The 19,215-nt window shown below is 41.6% G+C and overlaps 1 protein-coding gene across 1 annotated transcript in view; it reads left to right on the top strand.

Moving 5' to 3' along the window:
• FBLN1 (fibulin 1) overlaps positions 1 to 18,804 on the top strand; it is a 77,528-nt gene extending 58,724 nt beyond the window's left edge. The window contains exon 17 of the mRNA XM_017730556.1: positions 17,639 to 18,804. Within this exon, the coding sequence (XP_017586045.1) occupies positions 17,639 to 17,778 (140 nt within the window). The 3' untranslated portion in view covers positions 17,779 to 18,804. The remainder of the gene's footprint in view (positions 1 to 17,638) is intronic.
• Positions 18,805 to 19,215: the final 411 nt, after the last annotated feature.

Here is a 19,215-nt window from a genome sequence, read left to right as displayed (position 1 = left end):
TCAGCAGGATTTGTCTGGAGGAAAAGAAAAATCACTGCAGCTTTCATATGGAGGGTTGTGAAAAAGCCCTATTTCATGTGGTCTGAAGGTGGCACTGGTGCATTTCAGAAGCAGGATAGCATAGCATCAGCTCTGCAAAGGTTTTATGGACTGTAGATAAAAATCCTAAGTCATTAGGTTTCTATTTCTTTCTTGATCAAACAGAAGTATACATGTGAATGCTGAGAAAAAGGGAGAGTCTGTTAAAACAGGATGATAAGATTACAGATTTCAGGTATTGGAGCAATTCTTTAGCAGAGTATAAATGTTATCAGATCCCACAGGAGTTACAGTAGTTTGCTTTTCGTGCCGTGTGCTTCTTTTTGTCTGAAATAAGAAAGAAGGATGTGTTTGGAAATTCGACTGGCCAAGGTATTTGCCTGAGGGAAGTGTTTCCATTTTGAAGAACAGGACTGTGTGTCAGTGGTATTTTACTTGGTAAACTGGATTGTTTTCCTCACTTTGTAAAGAAAGAAAGTATGTTCTTATACACTGAATTGAGAAAATATGATACTTGCCCAAGTATATTCCCAGGTCTGTGAAAGAATTGGGTAACTCTTTCTTCACCTCAGTTCCCCCTGTGCAACATGGAGATGATAAAACATGCCTACTACTGTCTTAATTAATTCTTGTGTGTAAGACTCTTAATTAATTCCTCTATGTAGAAGTACTTTGAGATTAATGAATGGAAGCTGCAAAGAAAACTGCCTACAGCAGAACTGGAAAAGGAAAATCAAAACAACCCCACAGCTGATATTACCTGGAGGGGCAGAGGTTCAGGACAGCACATTGTATGTGTGGTATTAGGATTGCAAATAATTCTGCTGGCAGCAGTTCTGCTGCTCTCATCATAATAGAATTTTTATTATTATTAATAATCAGAATGTTAGGTGTTTCCTTAAAAAGTGCTGGGAAGTTTTCAAGACAAATAAGGTGGGATCCTAGTCCATGAGAGGTCACAAAGTGAGTCCCTTTTGTAAAGAAAGTGATGGGTTTGTGTAAGGGAGGAAAACCATGAAGGGCACAGACAGTATCAGAAAGCTTTAGTGGTTATCCCACTAAGGTACAGGGATGTCAGAATTGTGGGGAACATAGCAACTCTAGCAGAGCAAATGTCCAGCTAGGCCAGTAACAGCTGGGTTTTCAGGAATCTTTCTGCAATTACAATGTTCCAACTTGTTGCAAACAGCAATTTATGCGCTTCTGGGAGAGCACACCTGGGCCATCATGCTCGATGACCACATATGCCTCTGGGATCCATGTTGCATATTTTTTAATCTTTTTTTTTACTACATACTTTTTAATGTCCTTTTGCTGCCTATATAGAAAGAATACATTATTTTGATAATAAATCATAAATGCATTGGTAAAAGTAGCAAGAAGCATGTTTCATTCTGTTGTACTATTTCAGGAGAAATGACCAGAATATCAAAGCTATCTTGTCTGCTAATGGAAATTAGATCACCAGATATCTTTTTTTAACAAGACTAATTTTCTCTACAAGAGAAAAGATTGAAAATTTCTACAGTAAGCTTCTTGTTGGTTGTTTTTTTTTTCTGTTAAAGAAAAGACACAGACTAGTTCAGAGCGTGATGAAATGCATAAGAGTATATGGAAAAAATCAGGAAAAGAATTACAAGAATTATTGAAAGACCTCAGTGTAATAAACCTTGACTCAATATCAGACTAGAGGAAGCCAATGAAGGAATTCAAAGAAAGGAAGGAGCACTGGGAAAAGTGGGGGAGAAAGGACAGACTTTCCTGAAGATGCACTTGCCAGAAGACCCTCATTAGTAACACAGTTTTTGCTAGGTTGTCACAAATAAGGAGAGACATGATGCCTTATGAAGGACCTGCATCTAGCCTGTGCTTGTGTGAATGCAAAAGAACAAGATGCTCTCAAAAGTGCAACAGGGGGAAAAAAACGTGAAAAGGTATAGCTCTTTTGGGAAAGGTTTAAAGAGAGGGAGGAGCTGTTAGAGGTGAAGTTACAGAGGAAAAGTGGAGGCTTCAACACTGAGAGAGAATTTTGAGCTGAAAAGATTCAGGTTACCAGTTTCAGCCATTATTCCTTTAAGCTGATGCTGAGACTTCAGGGAGATGTTAGGGAAGCTGAGTTACGGAGAATGGCTGATCAGGCTGGTTTGTGCTTTGTTGATGGAGAGATTGCAGCTGAGGTCATTGGAGGAGATAAGTGTGAAGGAGCAGGTTGTGAGGGGGATAAAAGAAGAAAATAGAAGCAGAGGAAAGCCCTGCCCCAGGGAAGGTTACAAAAAGAAAGAACACAGTCTCCCAAAGGATATGTAGAAGAAGCAGGCCCAAAGGGAGGTGAAGAAGGCAAGGACAGTATTGCAAAATCAAGGAAAGAAAACATATCAAACAGGAATCAATGATCAGCACTACCAGATATGGAGGAGCTAAAAGAGCTAAGAACAAACTCCAAAAGTAGCTCTGCTGACCTACAGAAAGTATCTTTCAGTGGAAGAGGAGGAATGAAATCCAGACTCCTGAAGAGGCAGTGTGTAGAATTCATGCAATCTGATGAAAAAGAATTGTATAAAAAGTTGCTTCTGATATTTGTACCCTGTTGTATTAAAAAGAGATGCAAATCCCCATTCTTTCCTGGATCAGGAAGTGCTGTAGACTTCTTGTTTCCTGGTGTGGGTACAGGCCAAGGTGGCAACGAGTCCAAACGATACTGTTAACGACCTCACATCACTTGCTAGCATGGGTAGGAGAAAAACAGAAGTGCAGACCTATCCAGGCTTGGTTTTTTTAAAAGCTTTTATAGACTGTTCACTGCATTCCTCCTTTAACCAGCTGTCAGTGAAAAATGAAGAATGCATTTTCAACCTGTGCAAAAATGTCCTATCAGTGCCTAAGGTATTATCAGTTGCTATAAAACACTTTCCCCTTCAGCTATGCATTCATTTTTTGAAACAGTAATCCCACCTTGTAGTCTGGTAAACTTCAGGAAGGTTTTAAAATTTCATAATACAGCTAAAAGTAGTTTTGATAGGCTGAAATCTTCCATATTGCATTTGGTAATAACCTAAGCCTGTATTCTTACCTATAAAGCAGAATGGTGGTATTCTTCTGGAAAACATACTGTATAGCCAATATAGCTATAAAAAGTCACCATAGAGTTTCTCTGGGGGGTTGTGCTGGTGCTTGAATGCACTTGTATCTACACTGATACGTACTGCTGCTCTCCATTGTTATTTGCAACTTACACTGCTGTCTCTGTCCTGAATGTCCAACCTCCTTTATGTGGGTGACAGTTCATGATGTTACCTTTGAAGCATTACAGAAAGTATCTCAACTACTGATAGCACTATGCTGGATTTATCACTAGTCTAATTTCTACTGTGGTATCATGATTGTTTAGTGTGTTCCAGAGTCTGAGGAGAAACTTGTCAAAAATGATCAAGAAGAAAAACAAAACCAGGTACCATGAGCAAGTGTTCTTGTGAGATCCCATATTAGTTGGGGGCAGAAGAAGGAGACTGGAGGTTTGTTTGACTTTCGTGACACCTGTCCTTAGCACAGGGGTAGTAGTTCTGTATCTTGTAAGTAGTTTGGCCATTCGCACTGTGGCAAAGTCTTTCTACAGTCCTCCATGCAAATGTTTGTATGGTCTGACATTAAATTCAGTCATTGGTCTGCAAAAGATTTGGTTCTGAACTTTGTCCCTGGACCCACTCTCCATTGCCAGGCAAGTACCTTCACATTTCCCTCAGCTTCTCTCTCCTTTGTTACTCCAGACTCTTTATCTTTGGGCCAGAGACTGGCTGGCTCTTACCATGCATGCGTTTTGGTGTTCAGCAAAATAAGATTCCCAGACTGATGTGGGCTTCCTGGCACAGCTGGTGCTGAAAGCAGCAGTTCACCTACATCTGGGTGAGGTTTCTGTGAGGCAGGGGAGGTGTAGGCAGAGCCAGGGCATCCAGGCAAACTCTGCTGTGTGCCGGGGCAAGGAGAGAGAACACTTGTTATCTCCCCATGTGGATAACTCTTACTAGAAAGTAAGCAGCAATAGGAACATTTTGTTGTGATTATAATGTCATTAGTGTGAAACAACAGTGGTGTCTGGCCATACAACACTGGTGCTGGCCAGTCATTACCAGCAAGCTCATGGAGCAGGACATAATTCAGTAGGTTTTTCAACAGGCTTTTGCAGCTGTACATTGAAAAAGACACGGTCCCTTTCAGTATCTTTGTTCTGGTTTCATCTCTAGGCTTGCCTCTCTCACAAGAGGAGCTCCTCAGAAAAGAATATTTTGTGAGTTTTTCTCTATGCCAGGTTGCCCTGTTGAAATTAGTAGTTGTGCATTTGAGATGAGGGTGCCCAAAAGCCATTTGGTAAACGGGATTCTAGATTTACTGCCTAAACATGCCCTTTCAGGATACTGCTGACTGCACTGCTCAGTAGTCAAATCGCTCAACACCCTCCCTCCCCTGCAGAAAAGTTTGAGGCTGGAGAGCTCTTCTGGGGGCAAAGGAGCACCTTGAGCAGGAGGCAAATTTTTGTTTCATATCTGAGAAATGCTGAAGGTGCTTTTCTGGTGAGAATGATTCTCGATCTCGAGTGGAACAACATTCCTAATGCCAAATTTCATTCTAGCACATTGCAAGTATCTGGTTAATGCAACCTTCCTCCTTGATCTATGTTCATGTCACCTCTCGGGTGTCGCAAGGTATTACAAAACCATTCATACAGACCATCTTTGGTTATAGTTCCCATAAGGCCCAGCAGGCAGATAAATTATAATGCAGCTCTGATGAAGTTTTGTGAACTGTGAAGTATAAAACCTGACACCTTGGGAAAGAAATGGACTGAGTTAGGGACAGCAAAGGGCACCAAAGTCCTTGGTTCAGATTTCATAGCATGCATTTTCTGGTATTCATGTCAAACAGTGGGCTGAGATATTGCATAAATGAGCAAATAAAGCCAGATTTGAAATCCAGTACACCAAGAAACATACTATAGCAATTCCTCAGAGAGATGTCTGTGTGAATCCAGCTTTCTGAGGTGCTCTGCCCCAGTTCAAAGTAGTCAAAGACCTCCTTTTGTGATGATCTCCAAGGGTGAAATATATGTGCAATTGATTAATGACTGGATGTGACACTCAGTGCTCTGGTTTAGCTGACACTGCGGTGTTTGGTCAAAGGTTGGACTCAATGATCTTGAAAATCTTTTCCAGTCTTAATGATTCTGTGATTCAGCTGCTTCTGCTGCTGTATCCGAGTCTGTGTGTTGATAGCAACCATCTTATTCCTGCAGCAGCACCTACACACCCTATAAAAATGGAAAAGGAAGATAAGACCCAAGGTGTATCGTAAATCTTTCCCAGTATGATATGCAGATGCCTGGCTCACTTAAAAACAGCCCTATCTTAACTTTAGTTTTTAAAGGGGCCAAATGTGGTGAAGTGACCCCTTATTTCAGCCCTTGAGAACTGGTCAGGAATTGACGCACATTAAAGTACAGGAAGCCTCCCTTGTCACAGTTCTGCAAACAGGAACAGCAGAGCCGGTGCCTCTAGGTGAAGACTGAGCACTCTATAAGGGTTCCTGTGCCAAAGCCTCAGGATTAGGTACTTTTTCTTCCATGGTAAATCAAATCACAGAGCCATATGCTGCTGTGTGCCATAATTGTGGCTCTTTGCCAAGAAATGCTTTTATCACAAGGGTTGCAATAATTAATTGCCCAGGTGTCGCGGATCCAAGTGCGGCTGAATGGGAATACTGCAATTGTGAGACAGGTGGGGTGAACACAGCCACTCTCACTAAATGGAGACATTGCATGTCTGTGATGATGCACATGAAGGCCCCTGTAAATAACATATTGGGAATAAAGTATCAGGGGACTGATAGATGTGATTTTTCACATTTTGGACATTCATCCCTGAAGTTTTTTCCACCTGTTTTTGTAATATGTAAGGGTCTTCTAACACATAGAGCACCTCATATTCTTAAAGTGGAACAGGAAAGATTAAAAAATATATGATGGAAACTATTTTTTAATGAGGTTACTTCAAGTATAGTTACTGCATTTTAGGCATGAGTGATTTCACAGCATTGTCAACATTGAAACCCTTTGCGAGGTTTGGCTGGAAGGCAAACCAGACATTTCAAAGCACTTCGAGTTTGCCAAACCAGGATAAGAGCACATCTCTCTGAAGTTATTTAGTATTCTTAATAAAGATCACAGTATTTGTAAACTAGCCAAACCTCAGTAAAATCAAAGATTGTTTTTAATTCTTTTATAATACCAAGGCTCCATATGGTCCAATATGACAGATAATAGCTTTGAAAATATTCACCATTTGTTTCTGGCCCAAAAACATATTAATATGACACCTCTTTATGGACTCTTTATTTGATGCATTTCAGCAATCAAAGTTTTCTAGAGAAACCCAAGTGTTAATGAAATTAAACTTCATGGAGTTGTTGAATTTATAATAAATTGAATCCTATATTTCTGATCTGTCGAATAATGCAGAAAGATCCTTTTTACATGCTGAAATGTAATTCCTGTACTGTAACTTCATTTTTTTCATTGGAGTTGAAGCAAAAGGGAAGAGAGAAGCAGATTCAGTTTTAGCTAAACTTAAACTAACACTCGTACGCTGGGTGGAAACTTCAAAGGCTGTGAGTACCTGAAGAGTTTTAGACAATTGTTTAAGCAGTCTTTAAAAGAGAGCTTTGCCTTTACACGGCTTATAAATGATTCCAGTGGCCACAGATCTTCTGCATATGGGAGAGATCTGAGCCAGAGGTGCTGGTTGTGGTTGCAGGCATGGCTCACCTGGTTACACTGTTTTTCTGAGGGGTGTCTTGACATGCCCCTGGTCCTCTTTGACACTTTTCAGTGAAGCACCCAGTATTGCCTTGAGCTGCACTGTTGGATAATGGTTGTTGAACTGCTCCAGGGACACACACATGTATATATTATTTTTATATCCCAGGGTAATGTGCCACTGCAGTCAGCACTGCACCAGCTGGCCTGGGTCATTAGGAGCCCTGTTCATGCCACTAGTGCAGTACTCACTGTGACTGGACACTGCTGCCTTTCTGTTCCCAATAGGAGGAACATGGAGGTTGTGTTCAGTCTTATGGAGCTTTGTTGGTGCTCAAAAGGGAAATCTCCTTCTCCTGTCCACCTCTGAGCACACACTCCACCCTGTGGTCAGATGAGTGCTTGTGTGGCAAGCTATGGTTTTGATTTTTCAGGTGTTAATCCAAGGCAAGGGGTGGAGGATATAACAGGACCACTATTTTTGATCAGCTTAAACCAACAGTGAAACTACCGTGAGTGTCATATAGCTTATAAAAGTGAATTTTATGTGTCCAAACTTACTTCTGAAGTATTTTATAAGCCCTTGGTTGCTCAACAGTTGAAAAATAGGCCTTTTTCCTAATTAAACATCTGGGACATTCATGTTTGAAAAGTATGTTTTTGAAAATCTTGTCCCCAGATACTTCAGCAAAGGTATGTATAGCCAGCCACATTCCTCTGAAGCAGTTCTCCAGCAGCATGGAAACCTTGTTAACATCCAACTCTAACTTGATTCTCCAAAACTTTTATTTTGTGAAGTGTTCACCATCAAACTTGATGAAGGTCTAATTCACAATGTTATGACGGCAATATACTTCAAAGCAAGAGGAAATCTATTTTGGTACTTGTATTTTGATTAATGAGTTTTCTGAATCCTTTCACTATAGTTATGTTTGTCAGGTGTGGCATCTTAAGGATTAATGATAACTTCAGAGCTATTTTTCTGTATGTGATTTGATGCCTGAAGTGATGATTACCAAGAAATATTTCATTTTACAAAGAGAAGCCACTTACTCATAAAACAGATTATATCAGAAACTATAGAACACCACATAGCAGGAGACACATTGTTATTGTGACAAATAATTGAGAGAAATATAGGTAGCTTTCTCTCACACACACACAAAAAAAAAAAAAAAAGAAAATGAAAGAGACTATTCAGCTTTTGAGAGATGGAGGAATCTCAAGTATACATTAACTTTCTGAAGTCAGCAGACAGATATCTGGTGGTCTGGGAAATGCCTGCAGTTTGACAGCTAGATTGTTCCTTTAGGCACAGTCATGAACTGGAGAGGAGTGGAGGAAAATAATGCCTGTGAGGCTGCCTATGGTGGCAGGAGAACTGGTGACAAAAGACATGAAGAAAGATTAAGTATTCAATGCCTTCTTCACCTCATTCTCTACTGATAAGACTGGCCTTCCAGAGTCCTGGGGGTCTCAGAGCAAGAGGAAGAGCTGGAGCAGGAAATACTCACCCTCAGTGGAGGAGGTTCAGGAACATTTGAACAAACTGGGCATAACCAAGTCCATGGGTGCTGGTGGGGTACTGAGGGACAAGTGCTGGGGAAACTGGCCAATGTCATTGTAAAGGCACTCTCAACATCTTTAAAAGATTGTGGTGAATAAAAGTTCCCATGAAAAAAGGCAAATGTCACTGCAATCTTCAGGAAGGCCAGAAAGGATCTAGGGAAGTACAGGCTGGTTAGCTTCACCTGAGTCCCTGGGAAGGTGATGGAGCAAATCTACCTGGAAACCATTCCCAAACAACATAAGGACAAAGAGGTCACTGGAAGCAGTCAGCAAGGATTTATGAAAGGGAAATCATGCCTGACCTACCTGACATCCTTCTACAAAAAGATGGCTGGATTAATGAGAAGAGTGGATGTTGCTCATCTTGACTTTAGTAAGGCTTTCAACACCATCTCCCTTAATACCCTCACAGGCAACCCAAGGAAACGTAGGCTGGATAAGTGGACAGTGAGATAGATTGGAAAAAGGCTGAACTCCAGGCTCGTAGGGTTGGGATCAGCAGACCAGCTCTCTGCCAGTCACCAATAGTCCATTTGAGGGGTTGATTTTGGGGCCACTGTCTTCATCAGGGGCCAGAGGGCACCTGGACAGGGATGATGCAACAGAGTTGTGCTGGCAAGCAGAGGGACCTTGACAGGCTGGAGTAATGGGCTGACAGGAACCTCGGGAGGCCCAGCAAAGGCAGCTCTCACTCTTCCAGGTGCAGTGCGACATTCCCTGATGTGCTGTGTTTGAGCATTGCATTTGCAACAGTAGGACACATTAAGCAATTAGAGGTTGATTCACTTCCCTGGCATAGTGCTTCCCTGGTCAGTAGGTACTCAAGTAACTATGTTGGCAGAGCAATTTATGCGCTGCACCAAAACACTACTCTGGCACAACCTTTTGTGTAATAAGTAGAAGCCTTTAGGAAAGGAATTTAATTAAACTTCAATGCCAAGCTTTTTACAGAACAAAAAATTGCTAAAATAGCCTAAAATATGTATTTTCTGTTTGTGATCAGGATGTGAATTATTTTCCAACCCTACTGATGAGCTTTGTATATTTGTAATGAATACTGAAAAAGAAATGACAAATCTTATGGTGACTTCTTTAGAGTTAAGGTCTGAAGAGCCAAAAATTGGCTATGTAGTTTTAGCTTCACACTATAGATATGCATTTACATGTTGTAGACTGAGAGTGCTTGGTGTTCAAGCCTAACCTGCAACTCCTTGTCTATGATTTAATCCAAAGAAACATTAATTCATGTCTGGGTTCATTTTCCTCCTGCTCATTTCTGGAATGATGCTATCAATTTACCTTTTATAATAGTCTCTGCCTGGATCGTTTCTCTAGTCCAAAATTTCCTAATTGCCTGAACATCTTTTCTGAAACTATGACAACTCTCCTAAGTAACACTGATACAGCTGAGATGTTTACTGTTAATTTTGTAAATCTTGGCCTGCAGTATAAAGCAAAAAGCCTTCAGGAGACAAGAAAACTTGAAGTTATAGTCCAAGATCTTGCATTAACATGAGAAGATTGGTCTTGTATTGCTTAAGGGAATCTCATAAACAAGCTCTTCCCCCTCAAAAAGTTGTTCACCACACATTACCACCAGTGTGCCAGAGTTTTGGTCTCCTTGTCTTTAACAGCCACACAATAGCTGTAGGTTCCAGGAGGAACAACCTCCTTTGTGATACCCAAAGATCCATTACTTAGAAAGGGGTAGTTACTGTTGTGTTGTGGTAGTTAGGACTGTTCATTTCTGACAAGCCTGTAAGAAGGACCAGGGTCTTTTTTGTGGGGAAACAGAGACCCGGGAACAGCCAAATGCAGGACTTCAGAACACAGGCTGAGATTGTTTGGAGTTTAATAGAAAGTATATATTTAATATATACTTGAGTTTCAGCTCTGTTTATGTTCCAGCTCCACAGCTCTCATCACATTTTCTTATGCTTGAATTTTTCCCAACTGATCATTTCATGTTCCAAGTATCCATTTAAAGCACGAGGAAAATAGCTGGAGGAAAAATTACAAGGTGGGGTTTTCTGGTGTCATTGAAATCTCTCTCATGTAGGTGTCACTAGCAGCTCATCCCAAAAGTTCTATCTGAAAACAGACAGCACTCTCTCTCACCATGTAATAGCACATTTTCTTGACAATCCTTCCTGTGCTTCTTTTCAAAGGGAGAACTTTTCAATGGGTTCACAATGGTTTAAAAGTGAAAGAGGGGAAATTTAGGCTGGATATACAGAAGATATTCTTCCCTGTGAGGGTGATGAGGCCCTGGCACAGGGTGCCCTGAGAAGCTGTGGCTGCCTCATCCCTGGAAGTGTTCCAGGCCAGATTGGATGGTGCTTGGAGCAACCTGGGATAGTGGAAGGTGTCCCTGACCACAGCAGGGAGTGGGTCTGAATGGGCTTTAAGATCCCTTCCAATCCAATCCATTCTATGGCTCTGTGATTCTATTTCATGATGAGCTTAAGCTTTCACTTACCATCAGGCTTGTCATAGCCCAAAGGTTAGGAAATTTAGGGGGAAAATCAGACATGCTTTATCTCACATGGGATTTATTTATCTAATGAGGACTAGACATTCATATATTGCTACCAATATTAGTTTCTGATTCATGAAAGTTAATTTTAATAGTGCATGGCCAAAGCAAACCCCAAAATAGCCTGAATAGCAGCATGTGCTTACTTTGAAGGAAAAGCAAATGATGAGACTTCGTAGCATCACAGAATCATTTGTTGGAAAAGACCTTTAAGCTCATCAAGTCCAGCCGTCAACCCAGCACCACCACTATGTTCACCACAAAACCATGGCACTTGTTTGGCTGCCTTAGGTATTTCAAATATATATCCTATTCTTATTATTTTACATAGTTTTTACAGAGTGTTTAATTTAAAATAGATCTTAGAATTAATAAAAATGTGTGTTTTGTTCTATTTAGGACATGATTAATAAGTTAACAATAGAGTAATGATTCAGAAAAGTGAATTTTCTTATTTTCATCACTTCATGCTTTCTCAGTAACTCCTTACCATACATCCCACATTTTTTCAGTTCATGGTCAGTTTTCAGCTGACCACAGATCATACAACTAAACAATGATAAAAAAAATAGCAAATTATCCTAAATTGATTGTTTGTTCCCAGAAAAAGTTGCTAAATTAGTACTTGCCTATAATGTCAAGGGTGAAGTGTTGCACTAGTGAAAACAGGGTAATACTGCTGGATTCACCCGACAGTAACCAACCTCTGTTGGTTACACATCTCTCTGTTAACTTGCCTCCTGAGAAGAGTCACAGAAAGGACATTGTGTGCTTGCTGTGAGCACAAAGGGAAAGAAAAAGGTGGTTTTTTACTGTCCTTTGGTATGTGGTGACTGGAAAAAACAATATAGCTGTAACCCCATGGGGGAAGCAATGGGAAGGGGACAAGAGGAACAAGAGCTCTCGTGCTTGTTACTTAACACAAAGCTTGAAATGTGGTTGAGGGAATTGATTCCAATTTTGATAACTGTGTTTATTGTATTTCCCTGAGCGTAGCCCACAGGTTATTTGGAAGAATAACTTTTGATATGGCAGCAGTTGGGATTGTTTATATATATACAAATACATATGCCTGTATATGCAGGCAAGGCAAGAGGAGTTTACTGCAGCACATCCCTTCTTCCAGCAGTCACCATGTACAGCCCTCACTATCAGCCTCTGATTCCTTGACTGCTCTGCTAACATCTCTCTGCATGATTTTTTGGGGGATCCTTAAAAATTTAGCTCTCTTGTTCAGGAATGGGTGCAATTTATGTCTGTTCTGTGCTCCTAATGATGATATAGATGTAAATATTTGACTAGACTCAAGAATCAATCCCTGTGGAAAATCCTATGAGCTTCACCTCTGAACCATAAAATGTAACATATTGCAACCTCTCTGCGAACTCAAACCAGTATTTTCTTATGGCAGTATGGAAATAAGCTGCTTGGTTCTGCTTTGCTTTTTGCACACCATGGTGATCCCTCTTAGAGGAACTTCCTCTAGAGGAAATGCAAATGTGATGTGAGGAACACCTTGACCCGGATCCCCTGAGAGTGTAATTGCAGCAGATTTTGTGGCTAGCAGTGAAAAAAAGAGAAAGAAAGGTTTTTTTAAAGAGAAGCATTTTAAGGAGCTTAGCATAGAAGTCAGAATTAGGAGTCTGGAGGCAAGATATGAGTGCATGACAATGCAGGGACTTGTCACCCAGAATGAGTTAATGTGGTAACAAAACAGCAGCTCTTCTCCTCAGCTGAAAATGGAGCTTCTTAGCAAATCAGCTGCCTAATGCAGAAGTACAAGCAGAAACCAAACACAGAGGTGAATTGCCTGAGGGTCTCACATATTTCAAAGCAGAGAACTGTAATGATATCTTAAAGAGGTATAGACAAGCCAAGGAATACCTGTGGCATCTAGAGAACATGTCTTGTGAGGAGCAGCTGAGGGAGCTGGGGGCACTGAGCCTGGAGAAAAGGAGGTTCAGGGGGAAGCTTCTCACTCTCTACAACTCCCTGACAGGAGGGTGCAGCCAGGTGAGGGTCAGGCTCTGTTCCCAGGGAACAAGAGACATGACAAGGGCAAATAGCCTCAAGTTGTGCCAGAGGAGGTTTAGATTGGATGTTAGGGAAAATTCCTTCACTAAAAGGCTTGTCAAGCATTGGAACAGACTGCTCAGGGAAGTGGTTGAGGCAGCAACCCTGGAGGGATTTAACCAATGTGTGGATGTGGCACTTGGGGACATGGGTTAGTGATGGCCTTGGCAGTGCTGGATTAATGGCTGGACTTGATCTTATAGGCCTTTTCCAATCTAAACAATTCTATGATTCTCTCTGGTTAAAATACTAGAAATGCTGCTGAAAGGCTTAGGAATATTAACAGTATTATCCTTGCTGTCTTATTTATCCCATCTTCTCTGATAAGCAAAACTTCAGTAAGTCAGTGACAGTTACTCAGATTATTGGCTGTTGTCATTGCTCTCACTTAAAAATATGTATTATATATTATTTAGGTTATCATCCTCACTACACATGGTGACATGCTTTACCTTAGAAAAAATCAAAATACAAAACAGAAAGAAGAAACAGGACAGGAGAGTAGCTCAGGGTTTTAATTAGAGAGCTTTAGGAGTTGGGCCATGGTCAGACCATTACTGTGACATCCAAAAACTTGCTGCCTCTCACTTGGAGGCTGTTTGCTTTCACAGATCAGCAGGTGGAAAGGATTGCCATAGATCCTGTTTACAATAAGGGCAAAAGTGTGCAAGAGAAAGAAATCTTTTTTTTTTCTAGAAGGAGGTCAGCAAATCATGAAGATACCCAAACGGATTTGGGATGTGTAATGACATCTGTGCTTAGTTAACAAAACAGCAAATCCAAGCACAGATCATGGAAGGCATTCTGCCTAGCCCATGACACATGACATTTTCTGCAAGTTCAGTCTGTGTTGGGTCACAAATTATGGACCAAAGACAATGAACAGCACCAGCAGCTCATCAGGCTGGAGGGTACCAACACTGGTAGATGTGCCTGCAAGGAAGACAACACAGATGCTTGAGGTTGCCCATCACATTGGATTCAGCAGCAGGGGGAATCTCCATGTTAATACATAATCAAGCATTCACCCTGTTGTTGTTGTTTTTGTTCCTCTTCTTCTATGCTAACCTAGCTGAAGTCTGATATTGTTGGAAAAGAATTGGGGTGAACTTGCTTAAATGAACTCACCTGCTTTGTCAGTGGTAGAGCCTGTAGCTTCAGTCCCTGAGAGGATCAAATGGTGGTATGTGAGAGCCCTCTGTTTTCAAGTAATTTCCTGAGCAGCCCCACTGGTGCTCCTGACATCCTGCGGACAGTGACTCACAGAACAGTGGGCACTTCTACAGTGGTCCAGGACCAAGTACCAGTCTGCAATTATCTCCATGGCAAATCTGAGTGGCTCCATCCAACTACTTTGGACTTAGGTAAAAAAGAGATCAAAAACCAGCTGCTTAATTTTTACATTTCCTGACTTCCCAGTGCATTTAAAAATTGTAACCTTCCTGTTACTATAAGGGATGTTTTTATACTTAGTGTTAAGCTGATACCTGCCAGACCACAAATCTGGACCCACCAGTTTGCCAAAAGGGATAGTGAAACAGCATGTTTATGCAAATGTTGCAGTATCTCACAAATCCATGTCACTTAAAAACATACAGAATTATAACATGTGGCTTCTTCCAATGTATCCTGGGCTAAACGCTTTTGAGATACTGACTGATTCGTTGAGCCACATATGTGAATACATGGACCAGGCCTGGATCACAAGGTTTTTCTTTAGTCTTTTGTTTGTGTGAGTCAGCCCAAAACTGCTGGTCTTGTTTGGGTCTGGCAGAGCTATGCCTCCCCTCATAGGTGACATGAAAGGTACGAGACAGCAGAGAATCAGACACAGGAAGCATCTTGCATGGTTTCCACCTGCATTTTCCCTTGAGTTTGGTGGAGAAAAATACTCAGGTTTTCCATTTTAGCACTTGTCACAAAACAAAAATGCAAAGCTCTCAAGGAATGAATCTGCCAAGAGCAGCAAACCTCTCATATGCTTTTGTCCAGTAGAACATTTCAAGGGTTTCTCCTGACTCTTCATTTTTCATTCTACCCATTCAGAATGAATGCATCCTTACACATACACTGTAGCACAAAGCCACCTGCCTGTGTCATCCTGTATCATCCTCATTCATTTAATGGGAGAGAAGTGAAATAGTTCCTGCAGTGGTGGTCATTTCAGGATCATCTAGAGCATTGGCACAACAAACTGTAGAAGTAACTATTGTCAGAGTATTGTTTCCTTCTACATTCCCTCAATTTCTTGCTTCAATATAGCTGTCAGCATGCATGGCATTCACTTCTCAAGCCACTTTATAGGCTGGATTTTAAAACCGCAGCAAGCGAACTGTGTGAAAAGGCACTGCCACATGGACCGTAGTGTTTTCCTGTTGCACCTTTTTTCCTGCCTGTTAGCACGATGCATCTCAACAGAAATGAGAACATTACTAATGGCTTTGAATGCTGCATCAGTGATGTGCAAATGTTTGCCATACTGTGGCATAGCACAGCAGAGAAAACACAATTTGCAATCCCACCTCCAGAGTAGAGTAGACTCTAGTAGAGTAGCACAGAAAGTGTAGAATCCTATAATAGGATTGCTAAATGAAACCAGCAGCCTTTGCTCTCTAAGGCTTAGTGATGAGTGCAGGAGCTGCTCACAGGGTCAGTTAAAGCTTGCCAGCACTGAGAGATTTCAATGCTGTGCATTTCCGTGGTTCTCAGTTAGAGCAGTGCCTGCAACAATGTGATGCGTTGTTAGCAAAATGCTTTAAGTGCTACCCTAAAGGGAGGGCAATTTTAGCAAGGCTTTTCTGTTTCAATACATCATCTGCCAAGCCTGGCTATTTTTATAAGATACAGGAGAATAGCCAAGAAAACTAAAGAAAATAAAATATAAGTATATATATATATGCATATAAATTGTAGGGGGCAGGATGCTTAAAAAGTGTATTCATCAAATATGGCAGGCAAAGTGACTGTGGTGAGAAGTTTGCAATTTCACTGCATGCTGAAGATATTAGTTAGTGTTTGAACAGGACAGAACTGTAATGTCATCACTGCCTTAGGAAAAGGTGCTGACAGCCTGCACAAGCAAACATTTATGTCTCCCATCAGATCTCAGGCCAGTGTGTTCATAGGGAACGGCTGTAGGAGCTCAGCTGGGACTCCATGATGGTACTGGTGTGCTGTGAAACATAATCCCCAGCATGCAGGAGGAGCACATCTTAAATCATCCTTCCTTAAACTGTGCATTTCCTTCTGAATCAAACACCCTGTCAGAGCAGTCTGTTGTCAGAAGGAGGTATCTGTGGAGGGGGGTCCCCAGCAGACTCCCCGTGCCTGCTGGCTGACCTTGGCTTCATGTGATTTTGACATTTGGGGACATCCTTTTCAGATGACAGCAGTTTGGTAGCTGCCTACTCTGTAACACCAGGCCCAGAAAATAAACAAGAAGTGAGAGTATGTTTAGGACCTGATCTGCAGCCTTGGGGGTCAACGGCAAAGCTTGAGTTGATTTTGTTTTGTAGGTCTGAAGCTTTATCACTGTTCTGTGTAGCCACATTGCATCAAGGCACAGATAACTCCTCATGACCCAGATGTGCCTTCTCAGGGTCCTCTTCTGCACCCTGCCCAGAGCCCAGGAGCCCAATGTCCGCTTCAGGCCCTGCCTGAGCAGTTCTGGAAGAGGGCTGTATAACAGCCCAGGGTCCGCTTGTTCTGGACCCTGCCCCACATGTTGCCTCCTCAGTTTGACTTTGGCCCAGCATCGTCCATGAGCCAGGCTGTGATCTGGGTCTCTGGGTGAATGTGGCTGCCCCTGGCCTGCCCTGCTGCCCGGCTGGCAAGTGGGACAAGCCCTGCCCTGCCATCCTCTGAGGACTCCGGCCGTCTCCATCCTGGCACTGGGGCTCCTCCATGGCAAGCCAGTCACAGGACTGGAGCCCTGGAAGACACAGCTTACTTCTCCCTTACTGCTTCCTTCCTTATCAAACCCCAATGCTGGTGAAGGAATGACCACCATCTACATGAGGATGACATAGGAGCAGATGCAGAGATACCCCCTTTCCATATTAAACTTAATTCCCATTGTGTCCAGTGGGGTTGTCCATCCATGACTCAGCACACTAATAATTGACAGATGGGTGTCATTCTGATGTTCACAGGGGAAGGGTTGATTTTACCAATGCATTTCAGATAGCTTCTACTGTTCCAAATGAAATGGGGTTTTCAACCCGATACCAGGAATTGCATGGCATTCCCAGGTGTGCTCATGAGCAATGTGTGTTCTGGGTTACCCAGGGAAATCTCCTTCTGCCCTATGTAAAAGTAGTGTCACAGCATGCTTATTGAATTTATGTCTCCAATTAAAAGGTAAAAAAATTACTGATTTCAGAATATATAAGAGGGTTTTGCCATTCGCAACATCTTAGTGCTCATTATAGATCTTCGAGGTATTTTGATTCAAAAGTTTTATTTTATCCTTCTTTTGCAAGCTTTCTTGCAAGCTATTTATAGACCCAATAAATAAAATACCTTTCCCTGGGCTATACTGAACACCAAAGGTGGTGTAGCTCCCCCAGACTTAGCTAGATTCTCCTGCTAATCTCAGCAACCTATTTCTGTCCCAACAGGTGTAGTTCGCCAGGTGAGACCCATAATTGGACCTTTCCATGCCATCCTGAAATTGGAGATGAACTACGTCATGGGTGGGGTGGTGTCTCACCGCAACATCGTCAACGTCCACATCTTCGTGTCTGAATACTGGTTCTGAGGGACACCCACAAGCAAGTGCTCCAGCCTGAAACATTACCACAAGCTATTATGTCATATACTTGTTTTTAAAACCCAATAGTGTTCTTTTTTGTTTTATTTTTAAATATTTGGTTTATAGTTTAAGAAAAGTAACAAGCTATTACATTGATTAGACATAGGGTGGAGCAAATTAGGTGAGCCCGATGTAGTTGTTTGTATAAATACGTAGTGTGTAAAACTGCTCAGCTGCCTGGTGGAATTTAAAATTTTTCTAAATGTTTGGACAGATCTCAACTATTGCTCCTTGTCCAGGTAACTGAATGACAGGCTGTGGAACAAAACAGATGTCAGAGTTCATTGGGATGAGTATATGGTCTCTTTGGATGGAGGAAGTTGGATAAGGATTAATAATTTCGCCTCAAATTAACTACCTTGAGGAGGATTGTCAGAGAGTGATAAATAGTTCATTTTGGGCCCTCTAAATAGGCCCCCAGAATTGCTATTAATGCCTGAAAAGTTCAGCCTGGATATTTAAGAAGTGTCACTCAGCTGCAGCTACCAGAGGAAGTGCAAAAGGAACTAGAAATACTTAGAGACTAACAAGCTATTACACATATTAAAAAAACGCTCCTTTTTTTGGGTACTTATTATTTGATTGTAAGATTGTTTGATTCCAATTAAACAAGTACCTCTCATTGAAATTAATCTGTTACAGGAACACAGCATATTGCCTAAATTCCAATCTCACCAGTACTCAGCAATACACGGGAAACTCCGACCTTATCTCCTGTCTGTCATCAAGCTCCATGCCATTTTAAAATTGGTAATAAAATTAGCATGTTAAACTGTACATTTCCCATGCACCAAACCAAGGCATATGTAATATTATAAGGAAAATCTCACAAATAAATGAATGTTTAATGTATTTTCTGGCCATAAAAATAATGTGTCTTTTTTATTACAGAACAGGAAAGAAATAACTCCATGTTTCAGTTTGTTATGTTTGTTAAGATATGAGGAAATAAAGAAGGTCAGATGGAAATACTCTGAAGTATGCCATGGTTTCTGATTCCCAGGAAAACAGCATGATACAGCTTTTGTAAGCAAGTTCATGATATACATATTCCCCACTCAAACCAGACCTCCTTGGTCTTTATTGGCACTAGGTATGGAACAGGTTGCCCTGAGAAGCTCTGGCCGCCCCATCCATGGAATTGTCCAAGGCCAGGCTGGATGGGGCTTGGAGTAACCTGGTCTAGGGGAAGGTGTCCCTGACCATGGCAGGGGGTTGGAACTGGGTGAACTTTAAGGTCAGTGTGATCCTGCTACCTTTACTTTTTAAATGAGTGTTTGTGGTCTAGGTCTGTTTGGGAGGATGCTATTGATGCAGAAAATAACAGGTGGCAGCTGTGGCAGAAGACAAGTGTGGGCTCTGAGGGACATTTCTGCGAGCCTC

Source organism: Corvus brachyrhynchos, unplaced genomic scaffold (genome assembly GCF_000691975.1).
Source record: "Corvus brachyrhynchos isolate BGI_N302 unplaced genomic scaffold, ASM69197v1 scaffold523, whole genome shotgun sequence".
Lineage (NCBI taxonomy): Eukaryota > Metazoa > Chordata > Aves > Passeriformes > Corvidae > Corvus > Corvus brachyrhynchos.
The sequence above is the reverse complement of the archived record's forward strand: the minus strand, read 5'-3'. Positions and strand labels throughout refer to the sequence as shown.